This window comes from Myxocyprinus asiaticus, chromosome 36 (assembly GCF_019703515.2).
Source record: "Myxocyprinus asiaticus isolate MX2 ecotype Aquarium Trade chromosome 36, UBuf_Myxa_2, whole genome shotgun sequence".
In the NCBI taxonomy this organism is placed as follows: domain Eukaryota; kingdom Metazoa; phylum Chordata; class Actinopteri; order Cypriniformes; family Catostomidae; genus Myxocyprinus; species Myxocyprinus asiaticus.
Window position 1 is genome coordinate 2,820,127 of NC_059379.1, and position 13,623 is coordinate 2,833,749.

Sequence of the window (13,623 nt, forward strand, 5' to 3'; positions counted from 1 at the left end):
AGTCTTATCTCCTCCTTCTAAGGTCATTTTTGTACAATTCTGCAGTTCAGTTCCAAAATTCAAATTTTTAGGCACAATCTGCAGACACACATACCAGATGTATTTGCCTTCCTATTCTATTTACTTTTTAATTAATAAGTTTGTGCACAGATGTGGACAGGAACAACTCTTCATTTATTATACAAGACTATATTAGATAGGAATAATGTACTGTCCATAAGAGACATGATAGCTGAAAGCTGTCAGTCATTCCAGGTCAGCAATTCCCTGCGTCATTTCTGCTTCATTGATTTTCCTCATCCAAAATTCACAACCTCATTAATAGATCATTACACAGATTTCCAACCAATAAAACACACACACATATATGCTTGCGAATGATTGGTTACATGAATAATGCTGCTTAAGTGATGCTACCTATTGACAAATGCATAATTTAAGCAATGGCAATAAGAAGTGAAGTGTTTAGTTGGGAGTGATTTATTTTCACTAATAAAAGAAAATCTTACTCACTTACAAATGCTCACATTACTAGAAGGCATTCATTCTAGATAACCCAGATATAGATTATTTATAATCTTTCTGCCAGAGTATCATTTTGACAGTCACTTCACTTACTATAATTATATGCTTATAGTTAATGCTTTATTGAGCATATTTTTGCATGTGGTTATATTTTTATCTTTCTTGTATAAAGCACTTTGGTCTACATGTGTTGTTTTTAAATGTGCTATAAAAATAAAACTTGATTGATTGATTGATTTCAAAATAATCTTCCTCTGACCGCTGTTATGGCCTCCATGATTCTGAAACAGAGATAAAGTTGTTGTTTGACAATATGAATGACCACAAGCAGAAATAAATAACACAGAAATTAAAATAGTTAAACTTCCTGTTTCAAATCTGAACCTAAGGTGTGTTAATTAATCAGTCAAACAATGCTCTTAAATTCTCACTAATAATCATGACATTTTCTCAAAATGCAGTTTTCATACTTTAAAATTATTAATGTAACCCCTTCAGATAATTAAAATTGAGTGGAAACATGTCAAATGGTCTTGCCGAGCTTTGTCGGAAGTATGTCATGTGGAGAAGTTCCATGGTAGGTCCTACACTATGGGGGAGGAGTTTCTACAAGCATGGTGACTGGGGAAGATGCCCAAGGAAGATGCAGTTTACCAACAGGGAAATGAATTAGCGGAAGATATACGTCGCATGGGGTTACCTATGGGGAACTACCACATGCGGAGGACCTACCCCAGTACAGGGCTTAGTTAGCACATGTACTGAGCCAGCAGTGAGTTTCTCCGAGAACTCATCTGCCACAGGGCTAAGAGGAAATCATCCAGGGAACACAGTTTGTGAACACTACTGGGAGTCAACAGCGCACGTCTTCAGCTCAGGGGAGGTGAAAGGCGCTATGCGCAAGCGACACACCCGGCCAGCTGTCCCGGACTTTCCTGCTTGTGCCTGCCACTACACGGGACAAATCCGGTTCCACCCGGAGATTGTAGAACCTCGCAAAGGTGTTGGGTGTTGCCCAGCCCGCTACTCTGCAAATGTCTGTTAGAGAGGTGCCACAGGTCAAGGCCCAGGAGGCCGCTACACTCATGGTAGAATGGGCTCATAGCCCTGCTGGGGTTGGTACGTCCTGGGCGTGATATGCCATTGTTATGGCTTCATTGAGCCAGTGGGTGATCCTCTGCTTGGAGACAGCGCTTCCTTTCTGCTGTCCACCAAAGCAGACAAAGAACTGCTCAGAGACTCTAAAGCTCTGTGTGCGATCCAAATAGATGCGTAAAGCACACACCGGACACAGCAACGTCAGGGCTGGGTCTGCCTCCTCCTGGGGCAGCACTTGCAGGTTCACCACGTGGTCCCTAAAAGGGGTCGTGGGAACCTTGGGCACATAGCCTGGTCGGGGTCTCAGGATCATGTGAGAGTAGCCTGTTTCACTGACAGAGAACGCTTGAAGGTTTCCTGCCCTCTTGATGGAAGTGAGCACAGTCAGGAGGGCAGTCTTTAAAGAGAGCTGTAGAGGCTACATACACCTTCAAGGTGGAAGGGGACAGCCCTCGTGAGGAGCGTGAGGTCCGAGAACCATGTCTGGGTGGGCCAGTAGGGTGCTACCAGGATGACATGCTCCTCATCCTCCCTGACCTTGCACAGGGTCCTGGAGACCTGCTCTAGGGGAACGCCTGCCCGTAGAAAAGTGAGGTCGGTCCAAGAGCTGAAGAGGCGGTGACAGACCGGCGTGATGGCCACGCAATGTGTCCCGCGGCGCCATGCCTATCTCGGGACTCGAGTCTGGAGCCAGTGCTGAAGCTGTCTCATATGCATCAACCCTAGTAGAGTGGCCACCGCTGAGGATTCCATATGCCCCAGGAGCCTCTGAAACAGTTTCAGTGGAACTGCTGTCTTCTGTCTGAACACCTTCAGGTCTATCGCATCCTTCAGGTCTACCGACGCAAACCAATCTTGATGCCGGATGCTCGCTAGAATGCGTTTTTGCGTCAGCATCTTGAACGGGAGTGTGTGTAAAGCCCGGTTCAGTACTCGCAGGTCCAAGATTGGCCGCAACCCACCACCTTCGGTACAATGAAGTAGGGGCTGTAAAACCCATCTTCATCTCGGCCAGAGGGACAGGCTCTATCGCACCCTTCCATAGGAGGGTAGCGATCTCCACGCGCAAGGTAGCGGCGTTCTCGCCCTTCACTGAGGTGAAGTGGACGCGGCTGAACCTGGGCGGATGCCTGGCGAACTAAATCGCATAGCCGAGTCGGACGGTCCGGACCAGCCATCACGACGGGTTGGAAAGCGCAAGTCATGCATCCAAGCTCTGGGCGAGGGGGACCAAGGGGACAATTTCGTCGGACGTACCGGCGGGTGGGGCCTCGCGGCGGGGCGGAGTCTGAGGTGCCACACCGTGTCTTGGCCGTGCTGAGTGCAGGGACATCGAAGCACTTACCTGGCTCCTTGTGACCACCCCTGGAATAGCCTGGGATGGGGGAGGAAGAGGCCTGTCCTCGTGACCCGTGAAGATTGTCACATCGGGGGTGGATTTGTGCCACAGCTGGGCGTGCAGGGGTGGGGAGAACGCCGCTGGAGCGCCAAACCTGCCAAAATGGAATGGTGGAAGGTGGTCGTGATGACAACCGTGCGCACCAGGTATGTGACCCAGGAAGCAAGGAAACTGCTCTCGCTGAACTCTTGGGTACTGCAGCCACTTGGGCATGAGGCGAAAATGAAAAGGTAACAAAAGATTCTCCTCCCGGCCCTCCACCGGGGGATGGAGTGGTCTGCTTACCAGCTCCAGAGCAGCGGGTTTCGTTGTCCCTGGGTCGCCCATCTCAGGGCTGCTTCAAAGCCTTTTGCGGGTTCTTGGCGGCGGCTGTGAGACGGGTGGCATCTGCTTTCTGCGGTGGGCTCCACACCGGGGCTGGGCCACAGGGGTGGGCTGTGGCAGAGCTGGTGCAGTCACCGCAGGGGAACGCCCTTGGCGACGAGCAGATGGGGTTTGGGATCTTGAGCCGTGCCGGGGCAGGATGTGCTGGATAGCCTCTGTCTGCTGCTTCACCGCCGAGAACTGCAGGGCAAAGTCCTCGATGGTGTCACCGAACAGGCCAACCTGGGAAATGGGGGCGCCAAGGAACCGTGCCTTGTCGGCCTCTCCCATCTCGACCCGAGAGACCGCGCCGTGACCTTCGTCGCCTGGAGAGCGAGGTCGGTCGCCGAGCACAGCTCTTGCATCATCCATGCAGTTCCTTTAGCACCTTGGCTTGGTGGACCTGCAGGAGAGCCATGGTGTGCAGGGCGGAGGCAGCTTGTCCAGCAGCACCGTAGGCTTTGGCCGTCAGAGACGACGTAAACCTACAGGCCTTGGACGGGAGCTTTGAGCGCCTGCACCAGGTGGCGGCACTCTGCGGGCATAGGTGCACCGCGAGCGCCTTATCCATCGGGGGAATCACCGAATAGCCCTTGGCCACCCCACCATTGAGGGTAGTGAGGGTGGGGGAGCTGAAAGATTGGGACCGGGCAGTAAAAGGTGCCTCCCACGACCTTGTCAGCTCCTCGTGCACTTCCGGGAAGAAAGGAACTGGGGCGGGGCATGGCTGGAACCAATCATCGAGCTGCGAGGGTTCAGGGGAGAGCGGAGGGTTCCACTCTAGCCCGATGCTCACGGCTGCCCGGGAAAGCATGTCTGTCATCTCCGTGTCAGCCTGTGAATGGGTGACCACACCTGAGGGGAGGAGCCCAGCTGAGGCTTCCGTGTCTGACTGGACAAGCCCGCTCTCCAATGCTGTGCTCGAGAGCTCATCACCTTTGCGGGCTGCGAATAAGAGGTCGAACTCGCCGTGAGACGAGCCGGCGGACTCATCTGGAAGCCCAATCGGGGCAGACGAGTGTGCTGGGGAACGGGAGATCCGTGAGGGGATACCCGGCAGAGGTGGTCCCATTGGAGTCCCCAAATCGCCCTCAGCACTAGTCGCTCTGGCCTCATACCCATGGGTAGAAGGACCGGGGCGGGGAGCCACTGGGGTGGCTTGCTTTCTTACAAAGGCAAGCCGCGACCGCATCGTTGCCATGGACATGTTCTCACAATGAGTACATGATTCATCCATGAATGCTGTCCCCGTGTGGGCAGTGCCCAGACATGAAAGACAGTGATTCTGACCGTCAGAAGGTGAGCGATAACGAGCGCAACCAGGAATAACACACAAACGGAAAGGCATCTTTAAAAAGATTTGTCTTTAAAAAGACATTCCGAGTGTGCCGCTCTTTTAGAAAAATATACTCTTTTTTAGAATATACTCTTTCATTTCTGCTGAAGCGCCCAGGGGCGTTCTCTGCAGTCCACCAGTGCAGAGGGGGGAGAAGCCGCTGAAATGCGCCATCAGATCCAACAGAGGTGAATGAACATTCGTGGGAATTCAGCTCAGTGAGCACCGACCGTTCGGCTCCGAAGAGAAAATCTGAATGAGTGGTTGCATACCAGCTCCTTTTATACCCGTATGTTTGGGGGAGTGGTATGCAAATGCCACTTGCCAATTTTCATTGGCCTTTTATCAAAGACCAGAGGTGTTTCAGGCTCCCAAGGGTGACCCCTAGTGTCACTACATCGACACAACGTCGAGTGAGTGACAGATAGGGAACCACAAATTCACTACTGTTCTCCAACTCTTGAAATTCAGTATTTCAGCATTGGTGATAATTACACTGATCTGCTGTTCCTCATTTTTTAATAATTTTGGATAAAAGTGTCTGTTAAGTTTATTACATGTAAATGTAATATTATTTTATTGTGTTTTTTTTTCTCCACTTTATGGCAATGTTTAAATGATTGAGAAGCAGTTAGAGCTAAATGCTATGGTGAAATTTTGCTCAAAAGTCAGTTTAAAGGCCAGTTCAGATGTCAATATCCATGTCTTTATGGGTAAGTTATATCATGACACCATATACCTGTACTCCTCAGTTCCAGAATAAATTAGATCAGCAAAGACATGTGCGTGTTGCAGGGCAATACCAAACTGTAGGAAAGAGAGAGAGAGAGCAGATGTATATGAAAGAGTCAAATAAGATGTATTTAAATATTAATAGTTGTCATTTAGTGTTCTTCTTATAATGAAAAAAAAAAAAATCACCCGCTCATCATGCCAGTCAAAGCAGGATGTCCTGAAATGTTCCGTAACAGTTTTGAGCCCCACTAATTTAGTTCTTTCCATACAAGCGAAACCCTGTTCAGCACGTCTACGTGATGTTGATGCACATCTATATGTACAGCGCTGCTGGATCTCCAAAACAACTCTCTCGATTTTACTTGTAGTCTGTTGGACATAAAGGGTGTATGTTAAAAAGTATCAAATAACATCAACAACTTAAAGTCTCCTGTTTCACAACACGAGTTATATATCAAAGGATTAATTACTCATTTGTGCCACTTATCTTTAAATCACATTTTAAAGAATGAACAAATGTAGTATTTTACACAGGGGCAAGCCAAAGAAATCACTGTAACATAAAAATATTCTTAACATCTGTTATTTCCTAAATGTATCATAAAATCAGGACTAAGAAAATAGAAATGCTTGTTTTAGACTTGAGGCATCAGCATTTTACTTTCCAAAACAGATTAAAACTTATGAATACTGACATATTTATGCATATTCCAGGTGCTGCACTTACACGTTGAAGCTCATCATATTTTCTTTGGTGTTCCCGCTTTCTCCTGGGGTCCCGCTCTCTTTGAATTCTGTTTGCTTGAATTCTTAAAGGTACATTATGACTGGCTATGGCATCGTTCACTTGGATGTGATAAGCTTCCCCCTTTGTGCCAGCAGCTGGATCATTTCCCCAAAATTGGCAGAGGTATTCCTGACCAATTTGCTGAAAATAATGTAATAATAAAGTCTGTTAAACATCACTTTAAGATATTTGGTACTATCCAAATCATCTGAAAGTTTATCAAATGCACACAAAACACCATAATAGAGCAAGAGGCAGTAATTTCTGGCAAGTATCTGTTATTTCTGCAAGCTCAAAATATTAAAATAATTGAAACATCAACACTGAAAGCTCCAGTTAAAAATAAAAAGCAGCAATTAAATATAAAAATACAACAATGTATAAATATAGGGCAATTTGCCATGTGCAATACAATGGAAAACTGTTCACTCCAAACAATAAGTAAAAAATAAACAATATTTACACATTTTAATTTCATAACAAAATTACTTAATTTGATTGCATAAACTTTAATAAAATAAAATAGTTTATGTTCTATTAATTTAATATATTTAAAGAGTTTAATAAATAAATATAAATAGTCTAAAATATTTGTTTTTGAGGGTTTGAAAATGTGAATTTCAGCAATCAGTCTAAATCTCATTATTCAATGGTGACTGCATCTGTTGAGCAGTTTTTAACCTTATACAGTTGTACAGAAACTAAAAAATCTATTATTTCTGAACAACATACGCCTTCCATACAGTGTTGAAGAGGAAATATTTTGAAAGTCAAATGCAATGTAAAGAGTGTTCCATCTGTCTGCAGGATGCTCTCAGATTTAGTATGATATGAGAAATAATAATAATAATAATAATAATAAAAAAGAACTGTTGAAAACAATGTACATACCATATTCCCATACTGGCAGGGTTTGGAGCTTTTGACTTTCTTCTTCAGGAAATCAAACTGCCTTTCTAAAGTTGTCCTATTAAGGTCATGCTTCCAAAAGAAAGAAGAGAGAAAATAAAATATCAAATAAATAAATAAACTGTTGCAATATTATGGTATTCAAATTTTCATAAGAAATATCGATTTTAGGGCTGTCGATTCAATGCACTGATGTAGTGTGATTGATTACATATGTAAAAATGATGTTTTAAAAAAAATATGCAATTAGACAGGCCAACTAACCTTTATGTAATTTCCATAATAAAAAAAAACCATCTTTCCCTACCATCGGATTTGGAGCAACTCAAGCATGAAGTACATGTAACTTTGTGTTTTTACGAGCCGCTTCAGCAGGGGGCAGTCAGCGGAAAAAAAAAAGCAGGAGCAGCGCAGCCACTGAATAAGAGCTTGGTGCACAGGACATGTTCTTAAAAGCTGGACGAAGCACAACAGAATGCGAGGAGCCCAAGACACAATTTTCAAAGTTTTAACTTCTTTGAACTTAAAACAGCATCCTACAAATGCAGCATTTAGAATGTTAAAAGCCATCCATCCAACTCAATTTCATAATGGACTGCCTTTGACTGGTACATTCAATGATATGGGAATAAAACAAACAATTTAGTGATGTCTAAAGGCAATTTTTGTATTGTCTAATCAATGCTTTACTTGTGTGCCTTAAAAATGCCATTTATTTCATTTGTTTTGTTGATTTGTTTGTATTTGGATTATAATGTATTTATATTGCATTATCTTTATTTGGGAGCATTTCCTAGCAAATATTGATAAATGCGATTCATTCGATTAATGAATCTGCATGCCATGTAGTTAATTTTTTTAACTGATCGACAGCCCTAAATAATTGTTACTGCAGGAAACAAAATATTCAAGTAAAGCCTACCGTCTTAATGTGATGAAACAGGAAGGTTGAGAATTCATCAGCTAAATAGGCATTCCTCCATTCATCAAAGAAACATGCAAAAGAGCTTTCTTCTGGTGTACTGGCTGAAATTCCATATACTACAATAAAATGAGATATAATTTACTTAAATTAATTTATGAGGGACTATTGGACCATTAAAAAAGTAAAAAGAAAAAAAAAAAGATAAAGGAGTTTAGGTAATTGCAGCATTTAGGAAAATATTACAATCCATCATTCACTATAAGCATATTCAGAGCAGTTCACAACTGACTATATGTGTATAAGGAAAATAAAATAAATCATTATAGGTTTACATTCATTATACAGTTTTTATTTTTACAGAAACAAACCATTGCACGATGATGGAAGACCCTGAAGCATTGATCCAGAATGACAGGACTCCATATAAATCACCATCTATTAAAAGGGACATATTTATATTCTAAAGTTTTCTTTTTTATCAGCAGGCACAAAAATACACACATATCCAAGTATTTGATACAGCACCAAAAAAATATGATCGCATAATCTGAACATGGATTGCTGAATTATATTGTTTACACTCAAAACAAATACAATATGTTGGCATATATATATAAATATATACAGTATATACATACACACACACACACACACACACACACACACACATATACACTATATTGCCAAAAGTATTCGCTCACCCATCCAAATAATTGAATTCAGGTGTTCCAATCACTTCCATGGCCACAGGTGTATAAAATGAAGCACCTAGGCATGCAGACTGCTTCTACAAACATTTGTGAAAGAATGGGCCGCTCTCAGGAGCTCAGTGAATTCCAGCGTGGTACTGTGATAGGATGCCACCTGTGCAACAAGTCCAGTTGTGAAATTTCCTCGCTACTAAATATTCCACAGTCAACTGTCAGTGGTATTATAACAAAGTGGAAGCGACTGGGAATGACAGCAACTCAGCCACGAAGTGGTAGGCCACGTAAAATGACAGAGCGGGGTCAGTGGATGCTGAGGCGCATAGTGCGCAGAGGTCGCCAACTTTCTGCAGAGTCAATCGCTACAGACCTCCAAAGTTCATGTGGCCTTCAGATTAGCTCAAGAACAGTGCATAGAGAGCTTCATGGAATGGGTTTCCATGGCCGAGCAGCTGCATCCAAGCCATACATCACCAAGTGCAATGCAAAGCGTCGGATGCAGTGGTGTAAAGCACGCCGCCACTGGACTCTAGAGCAGTGGAGACGCATTCTCTGGAGTGACGAATCACGCTTCTCCATCTGGCAATCTGATGGACGAGTCTGGGTTTGGTGGTTGCCAGGAGAACGGTACTTGTCTGACTGCATTGTGCCAACTGTGAAGTTTGGTGGAGGAGGGATTATGGTGTGGGGTTGTTTTTCAGGAGCTGGGCTTGGCCCCTTAGTTCCAGTGAAGGGAACTCTGAATGCTTCAGCATACCAAGAGATTTTGGACAATTCCATGCTCCCAACTTTGTGGGAACAGTTTGGGGATGGCCCCTTCCTGTTCCAACATGACTGCACACCAGTGCACAAAGCAAGGTCCATAAAGACATGGATGAGCGAGTTTGGTGTGGAAGAACTTGATTGGCCTGCACAGAGTCCTGACCTCAACCCGATAGAGCACCTTTGGGATGAATTTGAGCGAAGACTGTGAGCCAGGCCTTCTCGTCCAACTTCAGTGTCTGACCTCACAAATGCGCTTCTGGAAGAATGGTCAAAAATTCCCATAAACACACTCCTAAACCTTTTGGAAAGCCTTCCCAGAATAGTTGAAGCTGTTATAGCTGCAAAGGGTGGGCCGACATCATATTAAACCCTATGGATTAAGAATGGGATGTCACTTAAGTTCATATGCGTCTAAAGGCAGGTGAGCGAATACTTTTGGCAATATAGTGTATATATAATACGATTTATCATATAATAACAAAAATCCATCAAATTGAATTGTTATATTTAATAAAATAAAATAATTAATTTAATTTTGTTCAATTGTCAATTGTTATGAAATTAAAATCCGTAAATCTTAAAAATAGGCAAAATAATTTTTTTTAATTTTTTTTTTTATTATTGTTTTGAGTGGTGACCAATGAATGCTTTTTTCCCCTATGGTCAGTGGTCACTCCATTGTCAACCACTTACAGTATATGCTGAAAAATATCTACTGAATGTCATTATGTTCATCCTTGACACTGAATCCAAATACAAACTGCATGTGTTGAAATGTGAAAAAATACATACTTTAGAAAACTGCTGATTGTTTGACATTTCTGTCACTGTATCAATCAAGTCAGTCGCATAAAGCTGAAATTGAAGGAAAAAATGGTTACTGATGTCTTCTGCTACAAAAATAGAATAATACAATAGAGGTAAAAAATAAAAAATAATAATTAAAAAAATAAAATAATTAAAAAACATTTACTGTGGACTTTGGAAATGAAAACATTCCTGTACTCCCATGGTCTGATAGGTAGATGAGAATTGTATCATTTGAGCCACTGAGAGATGGATTTGGACCAACAGAAGATGAAACACAAACATGCAAAAAACAAAAACAATAACAACAACAACAAAAAACTATACTAACTTGCATGATTAATTCTTGTTTTATTAACCATATATAGGTTAATAAGCTACTCTACCTTTTCAGAACCTTTTTTGGTCCCTTAGTTTTAACAGCCACAGAATCCCCTCGAAGTACAGCCAAAAAGTTATCCGCTGAAACATCCTGTCAAGTCAAGAAACAAATATATTCCTAGATTATCAAAAATCATGTAGAGTATTAAATACAGTAACATAATACATCAAGTTACACAAGCGGAAGATGCTATTTTTATATTATATATAATTTACTTATTTATTTATTGTTAGGTTATACCATTACACTTATTGTTTTGTATAGGTAATACGGTGTACAGAAATAATAAACATATAGGAAATTATTTACATTTCCAGTGTAGTCCTTCAGAACACCTTCATAAACATTTGGGCCATTGGGCACATTTATGATGTTACCTTTCTTGGGATTTCTGTAAAAATGAAAAAGGAAAAGATCAAAATGCTAGAGTGTGCCATTCTGTTAACAACACATTTACAGAGAAAATAAATGTAAAAATGAATATAAAGTGGGGCCTATGACCATGAGACAACATTGTCAATCTGGATTTAATCAGAAGTAGTTTGGATTTAATAAATAAATAAATAAATACAAATACGTTTTGTTATCAAATATTTTAGATTCTCAATTATATATAGGCCACTAATAAAATGCAGGACAATTTGTCATTGTGTTAAAACTCATTTGTACAAAAGGTCAGATTTCTTTGCATTAAAGCACACAAGATGCTTTATGCAACATTCCAAAAATAATTCTGGGATAAAATGGATTATGATATGAATAACTGTGTAAAATTGACTAGTGGTCAGACTTTTGGACCTCACAGTATAGGCTCCTTACAATTTAACTGGCAATACAATAGGCAGGTCCTGGTGAAAGTTTAACTAATTAATAAAACTGTCAATTACATAACGTGGCGTTTGGCAGGAAGTAGCCTACTAGTCAGCTGGCCAATTAACAAATCCTAAGATCACGAATATTGGTAACAAAAATAAAATCCCTTATTTCATGCAGAAAAATAATATGAAACATGGCATAAAATATGAGTTTGCATTGTGAAAGTGCATTGGGGACATGACATCTGACTTTTTCATTAGAATTCAGGTTTTAGAGTTAACTCAATGAACTCACATATGCTCTCTGATACGCTACTGATTTTAGAGAATTGACAAAGTTTATCACTCACTCCACATTGTAAGCGATGTCATCATACATCATAACGACAATCTGCTCATCAGGAATTCCTGATCTATGTATGATCTGATATGCATGGCAGACGTCAGCCTAGTGAGAAGGAGAGAAACTTTTGTATACTTCAATCATATTATGCAGTTTAAATGCCTTTTAGTTTTTTAAAAACACTTTTTTATTATAAGTATGAGTTTGAAATACCTGGTGACGATAATTGTCCCAGTCTTTTGATCCAGCAGCAAGAAGAACCCAGGTTTTGCTTTCTCCATTCCCCATTTCAAATTGTTAGAGTTGTTTGTGTTGAATAAGGTAGCTTTCCAAGTAACTTGTTAATGTGTATACGCCTCTGTGTCTTTGACTCATATGACTGAAATGGCTGTGCAGCTTATAGATAACACAATCTTTCTTTCACTTTCATTTTTACAAAATTGTAACCATGCAGAAAAGAGCAGACTATGAAACGTGACACCTTGTTGTGAATGCACTAAGACTGAACATAATGAGAAATGTGTTATATCTGTATATGTACAGCACATATCAGAACACATATCTCATGATGTTCTTTATAGGCAGGGTTGGGGAATAACGGAATACATGTAACAGCATTACGTATTTAAAATACAAAATATAAGTAACTGTATTCCACTACAGTTACAATTTAAATCATTGGTAATTAGAATACAGTTACATTCAAAAAGTATTTTGATTACTGAAGAGATTACTTTGCATTTTATTGTCATTTGTTTCATTTAATATTTCGTCCTTTCAGATGGAAAACATTTATACATATAAATGATGCAATCCAAAGTGCATTTGAACAGCGGTGAAACACTTTCTTATGATGTGTTACATTCATACGAGCAGACAGAGAAGTAAGTTTGAAGTAAGTTTGGAGAACAAGAAATAGAAATAAACCTTTAGCAGCTTTACGCTAAACTAAAATGCTATTTCTAGCCATTTTACATGCACATGTTACAGCACGATCATATTTTTTTATCAAGAAAATTCACGTTAGATCATAATTTCTATTTTTCTAGTAAGACCTTTGATATTCGGGCAAAAATCATATTCTTGATAATATTTAGTTGTATTGTTTTCCTGTAAAAATATCTAAAAATCCTTAAAACAAGATCAGTTTGATTTCTCTTGTTTTAGAAACAACACTGCATAAGATATTTCGGTTTTTCAGAGAATGTATTTTTAACATGTGTATTTTGTCTTACTGTACTGGCAGAGTTTTTATAGTCAAAACAAGTGAAAAAATCTACCAGTGCTGAAGAAGTAATCCAAAGTATTTAGAATACATTACTGACCTTGAGTAATCTAACGAAATATGTTCTGATTAAACAAATTGCCATTGCATTGCTTCAGAACACATTATTTTGAAACATGCAGTTTCAGTTTCAGAATGACTCTCAGTCTGGACAAACTAAAAAAAGCTGGGTTTTGCCCAAGGCTCCATACAAGCAAGAACTGCTACTGTTTACAGGAAATCTCTCTCTCTCTCTCTCTCTCTCTCTCCTGCATGGACTGTAATTATGTAAACTGTACAACCCCCTCCTCTGGTATTTGCAGTGTAACCTCTGTACTTGACCTGTAAAGCTGGTACTTCAATGCAAAAAAAAAATTGTGAGGGGTGAAACAAGCATCTACATTCATTTATTATTATTATTATTATTTTTTGTAAGATTTACACATTTCAATTGTATAAAAAA

The 13,623-nt window shown here is 40.7% G+C and overlaps 1 protein-coding gene across 1 annotated transcript; it reads right to left on the reverse strand.

The window, feature by feature from the left end:
* Nucleotides 1–159: 159 nt before the first annotated feature.
* Nucleotides 160–12,270, reverse strand: LOC127427346 (legumain-like). Its single transcript, XM_051674909.1, has 13 exons — nt 12,110–12,270; nt 11,904–12,001; nt 11,048–11,129; nt 10,743–10,828; nt 10,523–10,598; nt 10,342–10,404; nt 8,446–8,512; nt 8,075–8,193; nt 7,135–7,224; nt 6,184–6,384; nt 5,643–5,825; nt 5,461–5,528; nt 160–806 (listed from the first exon to the last, which is right to left on the reverse strand). Exons 1-13 carry the CDS (start codon nt 12,182–12,184, stop codon nt 764–766), a joined length of 1,251 nt encoding a protein of 416 aa, XP_051530869.1. The 5' UTR covers nt 12,185–12,270; the 3' UTR covers nt 160–763.
* Between the last annotated feature and the right edge of the window lie 1,353 nt (nt 12,271–13,623).

Coding starts and splice junctions, on each gene's coding strand:
- LOC127427346 (XM_051674909.1), bottom strand. CDS start 12,184: ATGGGGAATGGAGAAAGCAAAACCTGGGTTCTTCTTGCTGCTGGATCA. Junction 10,829..11,047: donor TGAAGGACTACACTGGAAAT/GTAAATAATTTC, acceptor TTGACTTGACAG/GATGTTTCAGCGGATAACTT. Junction 8,513..10,341: donor ACAATCAGCAGTTTTCTAAA/GTATGTATTTTT, acceptor CCCTTTTAATAG/ATGGTGATTTATATGGAGTC.